General features: G+C 45.1%; 1 protein-coding gene across 1 annotated transcript; it reads left to right on the top strand.

Moving 5' to 3' along the window:
- The first annotated feature begins 10,729 nt into the window (after positions 1–10,729).
- On the top strand, positions 10,730–12,715 carry LOC100338299 (dystrophia myotonica WD repeat-containing protein). The gene is given in 7 exon segments (XM_008253310.3): positions 10,730–10,904; positions 10,907–11,845; positions 11,848–12,038; positions 12,040–12,195; positions 12,198–12,256; positions 12,258–12,398; positions 12,400–12,715. Coding segments are annotated over 7 exon segments (1,977 nt in total).
- The last annotated feature ends 231 nt before the right edge of the window (positions 12,716–12,946 follow it).

Below are 12,946 nucleotides of genomic sequence, written 5' to 3'. Positions count from 1 at the left end.
CAAAACTTATGGGATACAGCAAAAGCAGTGCTAAGAGGAAAATTTATAGCAATAGGTGCCTACATCAAGAAATTGGAAAGGCACCAAATAAATGAGCTTTCAATGCATTTCAAGGATCTAGAAAAATTGCAGCAAACCAGACTCAAATCTAGCAAGAGAAGAGTAATAATTAAAATCAGAGAAGAAATCAATAGGCTTGAATCCAAAAAAAAAAAAATTACAAAAAATCAGCCAAACAAGGAGCTGGTTTTTTGAAAAAATAAACAAAATTGACACCCCATTGGCCCAACTAACTAAGAGAGAGAGAGAGAGAGAGAGAGAGAAGACTCAAATCAATAAAATCAGAGATGAAAAAGAAAATGTAACAACAGACACTACAGAAATAAAAAGAATCATCAGAAATTACTACAAGGACTTGTATGCCAGCAAACAGGGAAACCTATCAGAAATGGATAGATTCCTGGACACATGCAACCTACCTAAATTGAACCAGGAAGACATAGAAAACCTAAAGAGACCCATAACTGAGACAGAAATTGAAACAGTAATAAAGGCCCTCCCAACAAAAAAAAGCCCAGGACCAGATGGATTCACTGATTAATTCTTCCAGACATTTAAAGAAGAACTGACTCCAATTCTTCTCAAACTATTCAGAGCAATCAAAAAAGAGGGAGTCCTCCCAAATTCTTTCTATGAAACCAGCATCACCTTAATTCCTAAGCCAGAGAAAGATGTAGCTTTGAAAGAAAATTACAGACCAATATCCCTGATGAACATAGATGCAAAAATCCTCAATGACATACTGGCCAATAGAATGCAACAACACATCAGAAAGATCATCCATACAGACCAAGTGGGATTTATCCCTGGTATGCAGGGATGGTTCAATGTTCACAAATCAATCCATGTGATACACCACATTAATAGACTGCAGAAGAAAAACCATATGATTATCTCAATAGACGCCGAGAAAGCATTTGATAAAATACAACACCCATTCATCATGAAAACTCTAAGCAAACTGGATATAGAAGGAACATTCCTCAATATAATCAAAGCAATTTATGAAAAACCCGCGGCCAGCATCCTATTGAATGGGGAAAAGTTGGAAGCATTTCCACTGAGATCTGGTACCAGACAGGGATGCCCACTCTCACCACTGCTATTCAATATAGTTCTGGAAGTTCTAGCCAGAGCTATGAGGCAATAAAAAGAAATTAAAGGGATACAAATTGGGAAGGAAGAACTCAAACTATCCCTCTTTGCAGATGATATGATTCTTTACTTAGGCGATCCAAAGAACTCTACTAAGAGACTACTGGAACTCATAGAAGAGTTTGGCAAAGTAGCAGGATATAAAATCAATGCACAAAAATCAACAGCCTTTGTATACACAGGCAATGCCATGGCTGACAAAGAAATTCTTTTTTTTAATTTAGTAAATATAAATTTCCAAAGTACAGTTTATGGATTACATTGGCTCCCCCCCCATAATTTCCCTCCGTCTCGCACCCCTCCCATCTCCTGCTCCCTCTCCCATTCCATTCACATCAAGATTCAATTTCAATTATCTTCATATACAGAAGATCGATTCAGTATATATTAAGTAAAGATTTCATCAGTTTGCACCCACACAGAAACACAAAGTGTAAAAATACTGTTTCAGTACTAATTTAGTGTTACTTCACATTGGACAACACATTAAGAACAGATCCCACATGAGAAGTAAGTACACAGTGACTTCTGTTGTTGACTTAGGCTGAGAAAGAAATTCTAAGATGAATCCCATTCACAATAGCAACAAAAACAATCAAATACCTTGGAATAAACTTAACCAGGACATTAAAGATCTCTACGATGAGAATTACAAAATCTTAAAGAAAGAAATAGAAGAGGATACCAAAAAATGGAAAAATCCTAACCTTAACCTAACCCTAGCCTAGCCCTAATCCTAGAAGTAGTCCTAACCCTAACCCTAAACCTAACTCTTACCTTAGCCCTAGCCCTAGCTCTAGTCCTAGCTCTAGCCCTAGCCCTAAACGTATCCAGAAACATATCCCTAATCCAAGCCCTAGACCTAGCCCTAGTCCTAACCAGAACCCTAACCCTAACACTAACCCTAGCCCTATTCCTAGCCCTAGCCTTAGCCCTAGCCCTAACCTTAATGCTAACCCTATCCCAAACCTGAATCCTAACCCCAAACCTAACACTAGAACTGAATCTAGACCTAGCTCTAGTTCTAGCCCTAAACCTAACCCTAATACTAGCCCTAGCCATAGACCTAGACCTAGCCCTAAACCTAACACTATCCCAAGACCTAGACCTAGCCGTACCCTAACCCTAGGTCTAGCCAAAACCCTTACCCTAAACCTAACCCCAAACCTAACCCTAACCCTAGCCTGATTGCTAACACTAACCCAAACCCCAGTCCTAGCCATAGCCCTAGACCTAGACCTTGCCCTAGCCCTAACCATAACAATAGCCCTAGCCCTAGTGCAATCCCTAGCCCTAACCTTAAACCTAACTCTAGCCCTAAACTTAACCCTAAAGCTATAACATCCTAAGCCTAGCTCTAGTCCTAGCCCTAACACTAAACCTAACCCCCAGCCCTAGTCTTAGCCCTAGCCTTAGCCCTAGACCTAAACTTAACAACAACCTTAACCCTAGCCCTAATCCTACCCCTAATGCTACCCCAACCCTAACCCTAGCCTAGCCATAATCCTTGAAGTGATCCTAACCCTAACCCTAAATCTAACCCTTACCTTATCCCAAGCCCTCTCCTTGCCCTAGCCCTAGCCCTAAACCTAACCTTAAACCTATCCCTAGCCCTAGTCCTAGCCATAATGCTAACCCTAACACTAACCATAGCCCTATTCCTATCCCTAGCCCTTGCCTTAATCCTAAACCTAATGCTAACCCTAACCCGAACCCGAACCTGAACCACAAACCCAATACTAGACCTAAACCTAGACCTAGCCCTAGCCCTAAACCTAACCCTAAACTTAGCCCTAGCCCTAAGTCTAACACTATCCCAAGATGTAGACCTAGCCCTAGCTCTATCCCTAGACCTACCCCAAACCATATCCCTAAACCTAACCCTAAACCTAATCCTAACCCTAACCCTAGACCATTTGGTAACCCTAACCCAAACCCCAGCCCTAGCCAAAGCCCAAGCCCAAGACTTAGCTCTAGACATAACCATAAACCTAACCTTAACCCTAAGAGTAACCCTATCCCTAAACATAGCCCTAGGCCTAGACCTAACCCTGCCCTAGCCCGAGCACTAGGCCCAGAACTAACACTAACCCTAACCCTAAGCTAATCCTAGCCCTAGGCATAGCCCCAGCCCAAGACTTTGTCATAACACCAACCATAACAGTAACCCTAACACTACACTACCATTAACCCTAGCCCTAACACTAAATGTCACCCTAACCTTACCCTAAGCCTAGAACTAGCCCTAAGCCTAGCACTAGCCCTATCCCTAAACCTAACAATAACCCTAAGCCTAGCCCTAATGCTAACCCTTACCTGAACTCTATCCCAAGCACTAGCCCTTGCCTTGGCCTTAGCCCAAGCCCTAACAGTAACCTTAACCCTAACCCTAGCCCTAGCCCTACCCTAAACCTAACCTTAACCTAAGAGTAACCCTATCCCTAAACATAACCCTAGGACTAGCCCTAACCCTAGCCCTAACCCTGACCCTAACCCTGACCCTAACCCTAAACCTTCCTGTAACACTAGCCCTAGCCCTAGCCCTAACCCTAACCCTAACCCTAACCCTAACCCTAGCCCTAAACCTAACCCTAGCCCAAACACTAACCCTAGCACTAGGCTTAGCCCTAAACCTAATCCTAGCCCTAGACCTAAACCTAACACTAGCCCTAGCCCTAGGCCTAGCCCTAATCCTAAACCTAGCCTTAGTCCTAGCCCTAGCCCTAACCCTAACTTTAACACTAGTCCTAATGTTAAGCCTAGCCCTAGCCCTAGCCCTAGCCCTAGCCCTAACCCTAACTCAAGCCCTAATCCTAAACCTAACCATAGTTGTAGCCCTGGCCCTAGCCCTAGCCCTAACCCTAACCCTAACACTAACCATAACACTTATGCTAGCCCTAGCCCTAACCCTAACAATAACCCTAGCCCTAGCCCTAAGGTTAGCCCTAGTCCTAGCTCTAACACTAAAACTAATCCTAGCCCTAACTCTAACCCTAACGCTATGCCTAACCCTGACCATAGCCATAGTCCTAGCCTTATCCTTAGCCCTAGCCCTAGCTCTAAACCTAGCACTAGCCATAGCCCAAGCCCTACCACAAGAACTAACCAAAACCCTAACCCTAGCCTTAGCTCTAGCCCTAGCCCTAACCTAGCCCTAGCCATAGCCCTAGCACTAACTCAAACTCAAACTCTAACCCTAACCCTAACCCTAACCCTAACCCTAACCCTAACCCTAGATCTATCCCAGGCCCTGAAACTAGCCCAAACCCTAACCTTAACCCTAACCCTAGAACTAGCCCTACAGCTAACCCTAATCCTAACCCTAGGCCTAGACCTAGCCCTAATCCCAGCTTTAACCTTATCTTAACTCTAAGCCTAGCACCAACTATAATGCTAAACCTAACCCTAAACTTAACACTAGCCCTAATCCTAGCCCTAGCCCTAGCCCTAAACCTAACTCTAGCCATAAACCTAGCCCTAGCCATAGCTTAGCCCTAACCCTGACCCTAACCCTAACCCTAACACTAACCCTATACCTAACCCTAACACGAGCCCTAACGTGAGCCCTTACCCTAGCCCTAGCCGTAGCCCTAACCCTAACTCTAGCCCTAAACCTAGCCTGAGCCCTAGCCCTAGCCCTAGACCTAACACTAATCCGAACCCTAACCCTATCCCTAACCCTAGCCATAGCCCTAGGCCTATCTCTAACCCTAACCCTAGCCTTAGACCTAGTCTAGCTCTAACCCTAACTCTTTATTGTTTTTTTTTTTTTTTGACAGGCAGAGTGGTCAGTGAGAGAGAGAGAGAGAGAGAGAGAAAGGTCTTCCTTTTTCCATTGGTTCACTCCCCAATGGCCGCTGAGGCCAGCACGCTGTGGCCAATCCACTGCACAGATCCAAAGCCAGGAGCCAGGTGCTTCTCCTGTCTTCCCACGCGTATGCAAAGCCCAAGGACTTGGGCCATCCTCCACTGCACTCCCAGGCCACAGCAGAGAGCTGGACAGGAAGAGGAGAGACTGGGACAGAATCTGGTGCCCCGACCAAGACTAGAACCCGGAGTGCTGAAGCTGCAGGCAGAGGATTAGCTTATTGAGCCATGGCGCCAGCCAAACCTAACTCTAAAACTAGCCCTAATCCTAACCCTAATCCCAGCCATAACCCTAACCCAAACCCTATTAATAGACCTACTTCTAGCCCTAACCCAAACCCTAACCCTAACCCTAATCCTAGACCTAGACTGTGCCCTAGCCCTAACACTAAACCTAACCCTAGCCCTAACCTAGCCCTAGTCCTAACACTAAACCTAACCCTAGCCCTAGCCATAAACCTAGCCATAGCCCTAACCCTAACACTAATCCAAACCATAGTCCTAAACCTAGCACTAGCCCTTGCACTAGGCCTGGCGCTAACCCTAACCCTAACCCTAGCCTTAGCCCTAGCCCTAACCATAACCCAAACCCTAATCCTAGCCCTATCTGTAGCCCTAGTGCTAGCCCTAACACTAATTCGAGCCCTAGTCCTAACCCAGCCCTAGCCCTAACTCTAACCATAGCCCTGCCCTATCTCGAGCCCTTTACCTAAAACTAGCCATAACCCTAGCCCTAGACCTAGCCGTAGACATAGCTCTAGCCCTAACACTAATCCGAGCCCTCACCCTAACCCTAGCCCTAGCCCTAGATTTGGCCTAGTCCTAACAGTAACCCTAACACAAGCCCTAAACATAAACCTAATGCTAGCCCTAAAACTAACTCTAGCACTAGACCTAGCCCTATCTCTAGCCTAGCCATAACACTAAACCTAGCCTTAGACCTAGGCCTAGCCTAATCTTAACCATAACCCTAGCCCTAACCTTAAACCTAACACTAGCCCTAACCCTAACCCTAACCCCAACCCTAGCCCTAACCCTATCCTTAGCCTTATTCCTAGCCCTAGCCCTAACCCTAAACCAAGTCCTAACCATAACCCTCACCCTAAACCTAACCCTAGCCCTAACCCTAACCCTAACCCCAACCCTAGCCCTAACCCTATCCTTAGCCTAATTCCTAGCCCTAGCCCTAACCCTAAACCAAGTCCTAACCATAACCCTCACCCTAAACCTAACCCTAGCCCTAACCCTAGCACTATCTGTATCCCTAGCCCTAACCCTAACCAATACTCAAACCCTTGCCCTAAACCTAGCCCTAGGCCTAGCCCTAACCCTAACCCTAACCCTAGTCCTAGCCCTAGTCCTAGCCCTAACCCTAAACCTAACCCTAGTTTTAGGCCAAACCCTAGCCCTAGACCTAACCTAGCCCTAGCTCTAGCCCTAGACCTGTCCCTAGCCCTAACTATAACCCTAAACCTAGCCCAAACCCTAACCCAAACCATAGCCTTAAACCTAACCCTAGCCATAACCCTATCCATAGATATAGACCTAACACTATCTCTATCCCTAACCCTAACCCTAACCCTAGGCCTAACCCTAACTCTAGCCCTAACCCTAGCCCTAGGTCTAGCCCTAGCACTACCCCTTGCCCTAAAACTATCTGAGCCCTAACAATAACCTTAGCCCTAGTCCTACACCTAGGACTAGCCCTAAACATAATCCTAGCCTTAGACCTAGCCCTACCCCTAAAACTAAACCTAACCCTAGCCCTAGACCTAGCTATAGCCCTAACCCACATGTTAACAATAACCCTATCCCTAACCCTACCTCTAAGCCTAACCCTAGCCCTAACTCTAGCTCTAACCCTAGCCCTAGCCCTAACACTAATCAGCTAACTGTAGACATCGAGCTAGCCCTAGCCCTAACCCTAACCCTAGCCCTAGTCCTACCCAAGCCCTAGACCTAACCCTAACCGAAGCCTTAACCCTAAACCAGGAAATTATCTTGTCATGATTACAAGTAAACATACTCATAAAAATGTTCTAGGAGAGGTTCATCCACTGTAGCTTTTATAAGATAACATATGAAGTACAAATGGCCAATGTCTTCACTCTCCACCCTCCCCCTACACATACAGTGCTTAGCACAATGATGTTGATATGGAAGACTCTGAGTTGTGTTTCTTGGTTGTTTAATCCTAACTTCTTTTGAAAAATAATTCAACTTTGAATGTCCACCTATATCTGTTATACATTTCTTTCCTGTTCATCACTTATAAGAAAAAGAGAGGTGATTAACTAAAATCACTCATGTATGTAGAAATACCCCCTTTTGGTATCACATTTGGCCTTTTATTTTCATGGGTAGAAGATAATTTGATTGGTTACAAACTTATCAACATTTGACGCCTCAATAAAGTCACAAGAATGTTGTTTTGATAAAACCAAAATGAACACAAATCTTGGGAGATTATCAAAGGCTTACTGTAACAGTGTATTGGGTACATTGGATGAAACTGAAATGCCTTTATTGACATACATACTAGAAACAACAGGTTTATCTAGAATGGATACTGGAAAAGGCAGAAAGAACCAATTGATTGAGGATGTCTTCAGATGAGAGAGACATGGGAAACATTTTTAAAGAAATTCTATAGAGGCAAAATTTGAATAAGAATCAGAACCAAAGGTCCCCAAGTAATCCAGGATCCATCCAGTGATGATTAGAAAAAGGAGGCAGGAAGCTGGGTCAATAAACAGAGCATTCTTAATCCGAGAAGATATTTACTCTCCAGTTAGAAGTTTCAGATGCTAACAAACCCTCTGGGAGAGGGGAGAAGGTTCTGGAAGGCAGATATTAAGTGAGCTAAAAAATTGTGTCATCTGATATTAACAGTTTTCATTCAAGATTCACTATTCCATAAAATAATCAACTCAATCTATAAGTTTTATTGTATGGTTTTGCAACTCTTGCTCAATCATCCACAATAAAGTGACACTTGTCATTAAGGAGGGGAATTGGAGTGAATCTAATTAAATTTATTAGAATATTAGAAAAATTGGGGCTTACATTTGGTTTCTATAGAAGAACAATATATACTTTTCAATTTTTTTAATTTACCAGTTAAAATACAAAGACATTGTATAGGAACAAAATGGACATCTTATGATTTGATTGTAGTTTTTTAGCTCTTGTTTATACTCCTGTGGAACTGTGATCTTTATACTTTTGACTTCTTCAATATTATGGTTATTGGTGCCTTAGGCCTACAGTTATAGAGTGGACTGAAATTATGTTTTTGTGAAAGTTAAAGGAGAAAAAGTAAGGAAAGAGGTGGAATGATGGAGTAAAAAGAGGAAGGGAGGGAAGTATGGTTATCTTCTTAGAATTATACCTATGATGATCACTGATGTCATAAATAAGAGTGTCAGTTGTTAAATCAACAACGGGAATCACTGTGCACTTGCTCCCCATGTAGGACCTCTGTCCTTAATGTGTTTTACTATGAGAATTAATGGTAAAACTAGTCTTCAAAGGGTACCTTATACTTCGTGTGTCTGTGTGGGTGCAAACTGTTGAAATCTTTACTTAGTATAGAGTTGAACTTCTATATATAAAGATAATTTAAAAATGAATCTTAATGAAAAATGGTATGGGAGAGGTAGTAGGAGGTGGGATGGCTTGGGGGTGGGAAAGTGGAAGAACTGCTGTAATCCCAAAGTTGTACTTATGAAATTTATATTTACTAAATAAAAGCTTTCTATAAAAAGAATTATGAAAAGCTATGAAAAACATGAGATATACTCTTCATATTAATAACAATTAAAAATAAATAAAAATTAAAAATCATTTTAAGGTCTCAATAGGATATGTGCCCAGAACTGACAAGTAAAGTTGCAGAGAATGGCTAATACAGCCTTATCAGTTTCATTTGTCATCCTAATCCATTCCCCTGTGGTCACATTACTTCAGTTCTAACACTTCTATTTCTTACATGAAATATATCTTAATGCATTTATTCTTAAGCTAGAAATAATAGGCTTTTACTCTGTTTTTTAGAAGAGCCTAATTGAGGAGCCATGTTGACCTATGTTTTAGTTGGAATATTTAATAATTTTGAAGTATATATGATCTTTTTTGTTTTCACTAAATTGAAACACCAGTAAAAACACAGGGTCTCTGTGATATTGTGGGGGCATACTTTATGGTGTAACACATGATAGGGATTTTTAAAGGTTTGAGGAGTGCTGGAGAAGAATGTGAATATTACTGAATGGTTCAAGTGCTCTATATTTTATATGTATGTACACAGTACTTATGTGAATTTGTTTATTTGTCTTTTATTTGGTTCTAAGTTGTTGTGCTTAAGGCTTTTCAGTAGAGATCTGCAATAAAGTTTCCCATTAGGATTTTAGATTTACTTATTTCTTGCAGTAGCTTAGTTCTTTAATTGATTTAAATATTTTCAGGTAACTTGGAGCATAAAGTCGAGATCCTGTCTTCCTAGTGACTAAAAGTTTTGTCATTATGCGTTGATTATTTTTTCCCAAAACATATTTGTCTTCCTTAAAGTCTGTTTTGCCTGATATAGTAATTGTGACTTTCTTTTTAAAATATTTTCCTGAAATATATTTTCAGTCCTTTACTTCAATATTTTCACAGCCATTTTTGTTTTCACTTTGTATTTTAATGGCTTTTTAAAAAATGTTCAGTTTTGTCTAATGAACCCATTTGTGTGATTTTGAGAAAATTTTACCTACTTATATTTAGTATGATCATTAATATATTTAGATTTATTCCCACCTAATTAAGAATTTTAGTTTTCTTAGCCTGGGACCATTTTTCCTATTGTTATTTTAGCAATTATTTTGTTTCTTAGTGTATGGAGTTTTTCTCCTTTCCTTTTTGGGGATGCATATTTGCTCTTTCTATTACTAGTCATTATCTTGGAATATTTACCATACAGATTTTTCTAAATAAAGTAAAAGTTTAAATTATTTGTACTTCTTTCCTCAGGACTGTAGGGATTGTTAGAATACTTAAAGTGTAATCACTGCTTTTCTGATTTGGAGTTGCTTTTATTCAGAATTTAGTTCTTTTATTCAGCCCCACAAATTAGCCATTAGGTTTATTATTTCAAATAGATGATGATTTAATTTGCATTTTATTTACTACTCACCATTCATTTTTGCCTCTCATTCTTCTGAAATCATGTCCTGCCTCTTAGGAAGATCTCTTGGTTTCATTTCACTGTCAATAATGACAGCTAATCTTTCTGGATAAGTGCAGGGCAGTAGTGACTGTGTTCAGTACTTCAAAGATGGTATTCAAGGCTCTCTGTTTTCTCTTTTTGATCTATTGGTCCAGTTATTCATTATTCAGTCATCTTTTTCCCATGGAAGTTTTATAATTATATCTGTTTTCCATAAAGAAGTTATACTTTATACTCTGTATGTAGATTTCTTGTCACTTACTCTTCTGGGCACACATTGGAAATACTGTTTCTTGCCTTGGGCTAGAGGGATTGGAGAAGCAGAGTCATGATACTTTCATATAAAGTATTTCCTACCTGCTCCTAATACTTTCGGTTTGATAGGTTTTCTCATTCTGTGCTCCATATCTCTTAATTTTAAAAATATTTCAACTTTGTATGCAAGAGGCATTGTGGGGCGACGACCCCAACTCCTCGGGCGTGGTCCCACGGCTTCCAGCAGAGGCCCGCGGCTGCGGGCCAGGGGATGCCCAAGATTGCGGCCAGTGGCGCGGAGGGTGGTGCCACCTGCGGGCCGGTCTGGGCTCCGCCCAGACCCTGGCGCCACCCCAGCCACGCAACTCCCTCCCAGCCCTGCCTCCGTCTCCGGCCCCAGCGCCGTGGGCCCCAAGTCATCCCCGCCGCCCCCAGGCCCTGGGCCCGCACCCGCGCTGCCCACTGAGCGCCTCAGCCTCCTTTGCCTCGGGGAGCCACCGGCCATGCCCGCGGGGCTGGGCACCAGGGGCGACCGCGTCTGCTTCAACCTGGGCTGCGAGCTGTATTTCTACCCGGGCTGCTGCTGCCGCAGGAGTCAGCGGTCTATGGACCTCAAGAAGCCCATCGACAAATGGATCTACAAGGGCATGCAGCCCACCTGCCACGACTTCAACCAGTTCGCCGCCGCCACCGAGACCATCTCCCTACTGGTGGGCTTCCCAGCCGGCCAGGTGCAGTACCTGAACCTCAAGGGGGACACCAGCAAGCTCTTCAACGAGGAGTGGCTGATTGACAAGACCAAGGTGACAAATCTGAAGTGGCTGCCCAAGTCGGAGAGCCTCTTCCTGGCCTCACACTCCAGCGGCCACCTGTACCTGTGCCATGTTGGCCATCCGTGTGCCTCGGCACTGGCGCCGTACAGCCTGCTGAGGCAGGGTGAGGGCTTTGCCGCCTACACCACCGATAGCAAGGCCCCTCACAACCCGCTGGCCAAGTGGGCGGTGGGCGAGTGGCCCCTCAACAAGTTTGCCTTCTCGCCCGACAGCCGGCACCTGGCCTGGGTCAGCCAGGACGGCTGCCAGCGCGTTTTCTACTTCGACTCCATGATCCTCCGCAGGCTCATGAAGAGCTACTTGGACGGGGTGCTGTGTGTGTGCTGGAGCCCAGACGGCTGCTACATGGTGACAGGTGGTGAAGACGACCTGGTCACCGTGTGGTCCTTCACCGAGGGCCGCGTGGTGGCCCGTGGTCACGGCCACAAGTCCTGGGTCAACGCTGTAGCCTTTAACCCCTACACCACGTGGGTGGTGATGGGGAGAGGGGCAGTGAGGAGGAGGGGGAGGCCGCGGCTGGGCGCCCAGGCTCTGCCAGACGCATCCCGCTCTTCCCGCTGCCCAAGGCCGGCTTCATTACCTACCGCTTCGGCTAGGCCAGCCAGGACACGCAGATCTGCCTCTGGGACCTCACCGAAGATATGCTGTACCCATACCCACCCCCTGGCCCATACCCGCACCCTCCCTGGCACCATGCTGGCAGTTGCCTGCAGCTTGTGGGCCAGCGAGCCTGGCCTGGGGCCCTGGCCCGGCTCGCTGTCCTGCTCCAACAGCCTCCCGCACCTGGAAAGTAGTGGCAAGGCCGGGGCCCAGGCAAGGTGGCGGCAGAGCCCGGCACGCAGTGCAGCATTGGCCACTTCGCCATGCTCACGCTGCAGCCTGGGCAACATCAGCCACGGGGGCGGTGGCGGCGGCAGGGACAAGGCCAGTGGCCCCGCGCTGTGCAGCCGCCTGGACCCTGCCAAGGTGCTGGGCACTGCACTGTGCCCTCGCATCCACGAGGTGCCGCTGCTGGAGCCGTTTGTGTTAGAAGATCGCACTGGAGTGGGTCAGCATGCTGCTCTTCCTGGGGGACTGCATCATTACCGCCTGCCAGGAGGGCCTCGTCTGCACCTGGGCCCAGCAGGACAGGACGGAGGGGACCCGTTTCCCCTTCTCCTCTCCACCAGCCACTTCCCCATCATCTGTGTCAGAGCTCACCAGAGGCTTTACTGCATGGAAGTGCCAGCCACTGGGCCAGAAGCTAGCTGAGATGACAACTCCCAACCAGGCAACTCCCCAAGTGAACAGTGGTGTGAAGCTGTGGATGCTGGGGTCCCTGCACTGTGCAGGTTGAGAAATCAGAGACATTGATGCAGCCCGACTTGGTCTTGTCAAACATGTTTATCATCATGAGGCATATCTTGTCATGGAACAAGGAACAATTGACCAGAGCCTGCTTTAGCTCCTTGGTGGGAATATAACTGGTATGATCTGAGTCCAAAACTGGAACATGAGTAGGCATCGGGATCCACACCAGAAGAGGTGTCAGCCTGTCCATAAGGCCTAGGCTGATGAACACCATAGG

Source organism: Oryctolagus cuniculus, chromosome 8, assembly GCF_051225735.1.
Source record: "Oryctolagus cuniculus isolate XC-2025 breed Fujian yellow rabbit chromosome 8, ASM5122573v1, whole genome shotgun sequence".
Lineage (NCBI taxonomy): Eukaryota > Metazoa > Chordata > Mammalia > Lagomorpha > Leporidae > Oryctolagus > Oryctolagus cuniculus.
This window is presented reverse-complemented; position numbering and strand designations above follow the sequence as displayed.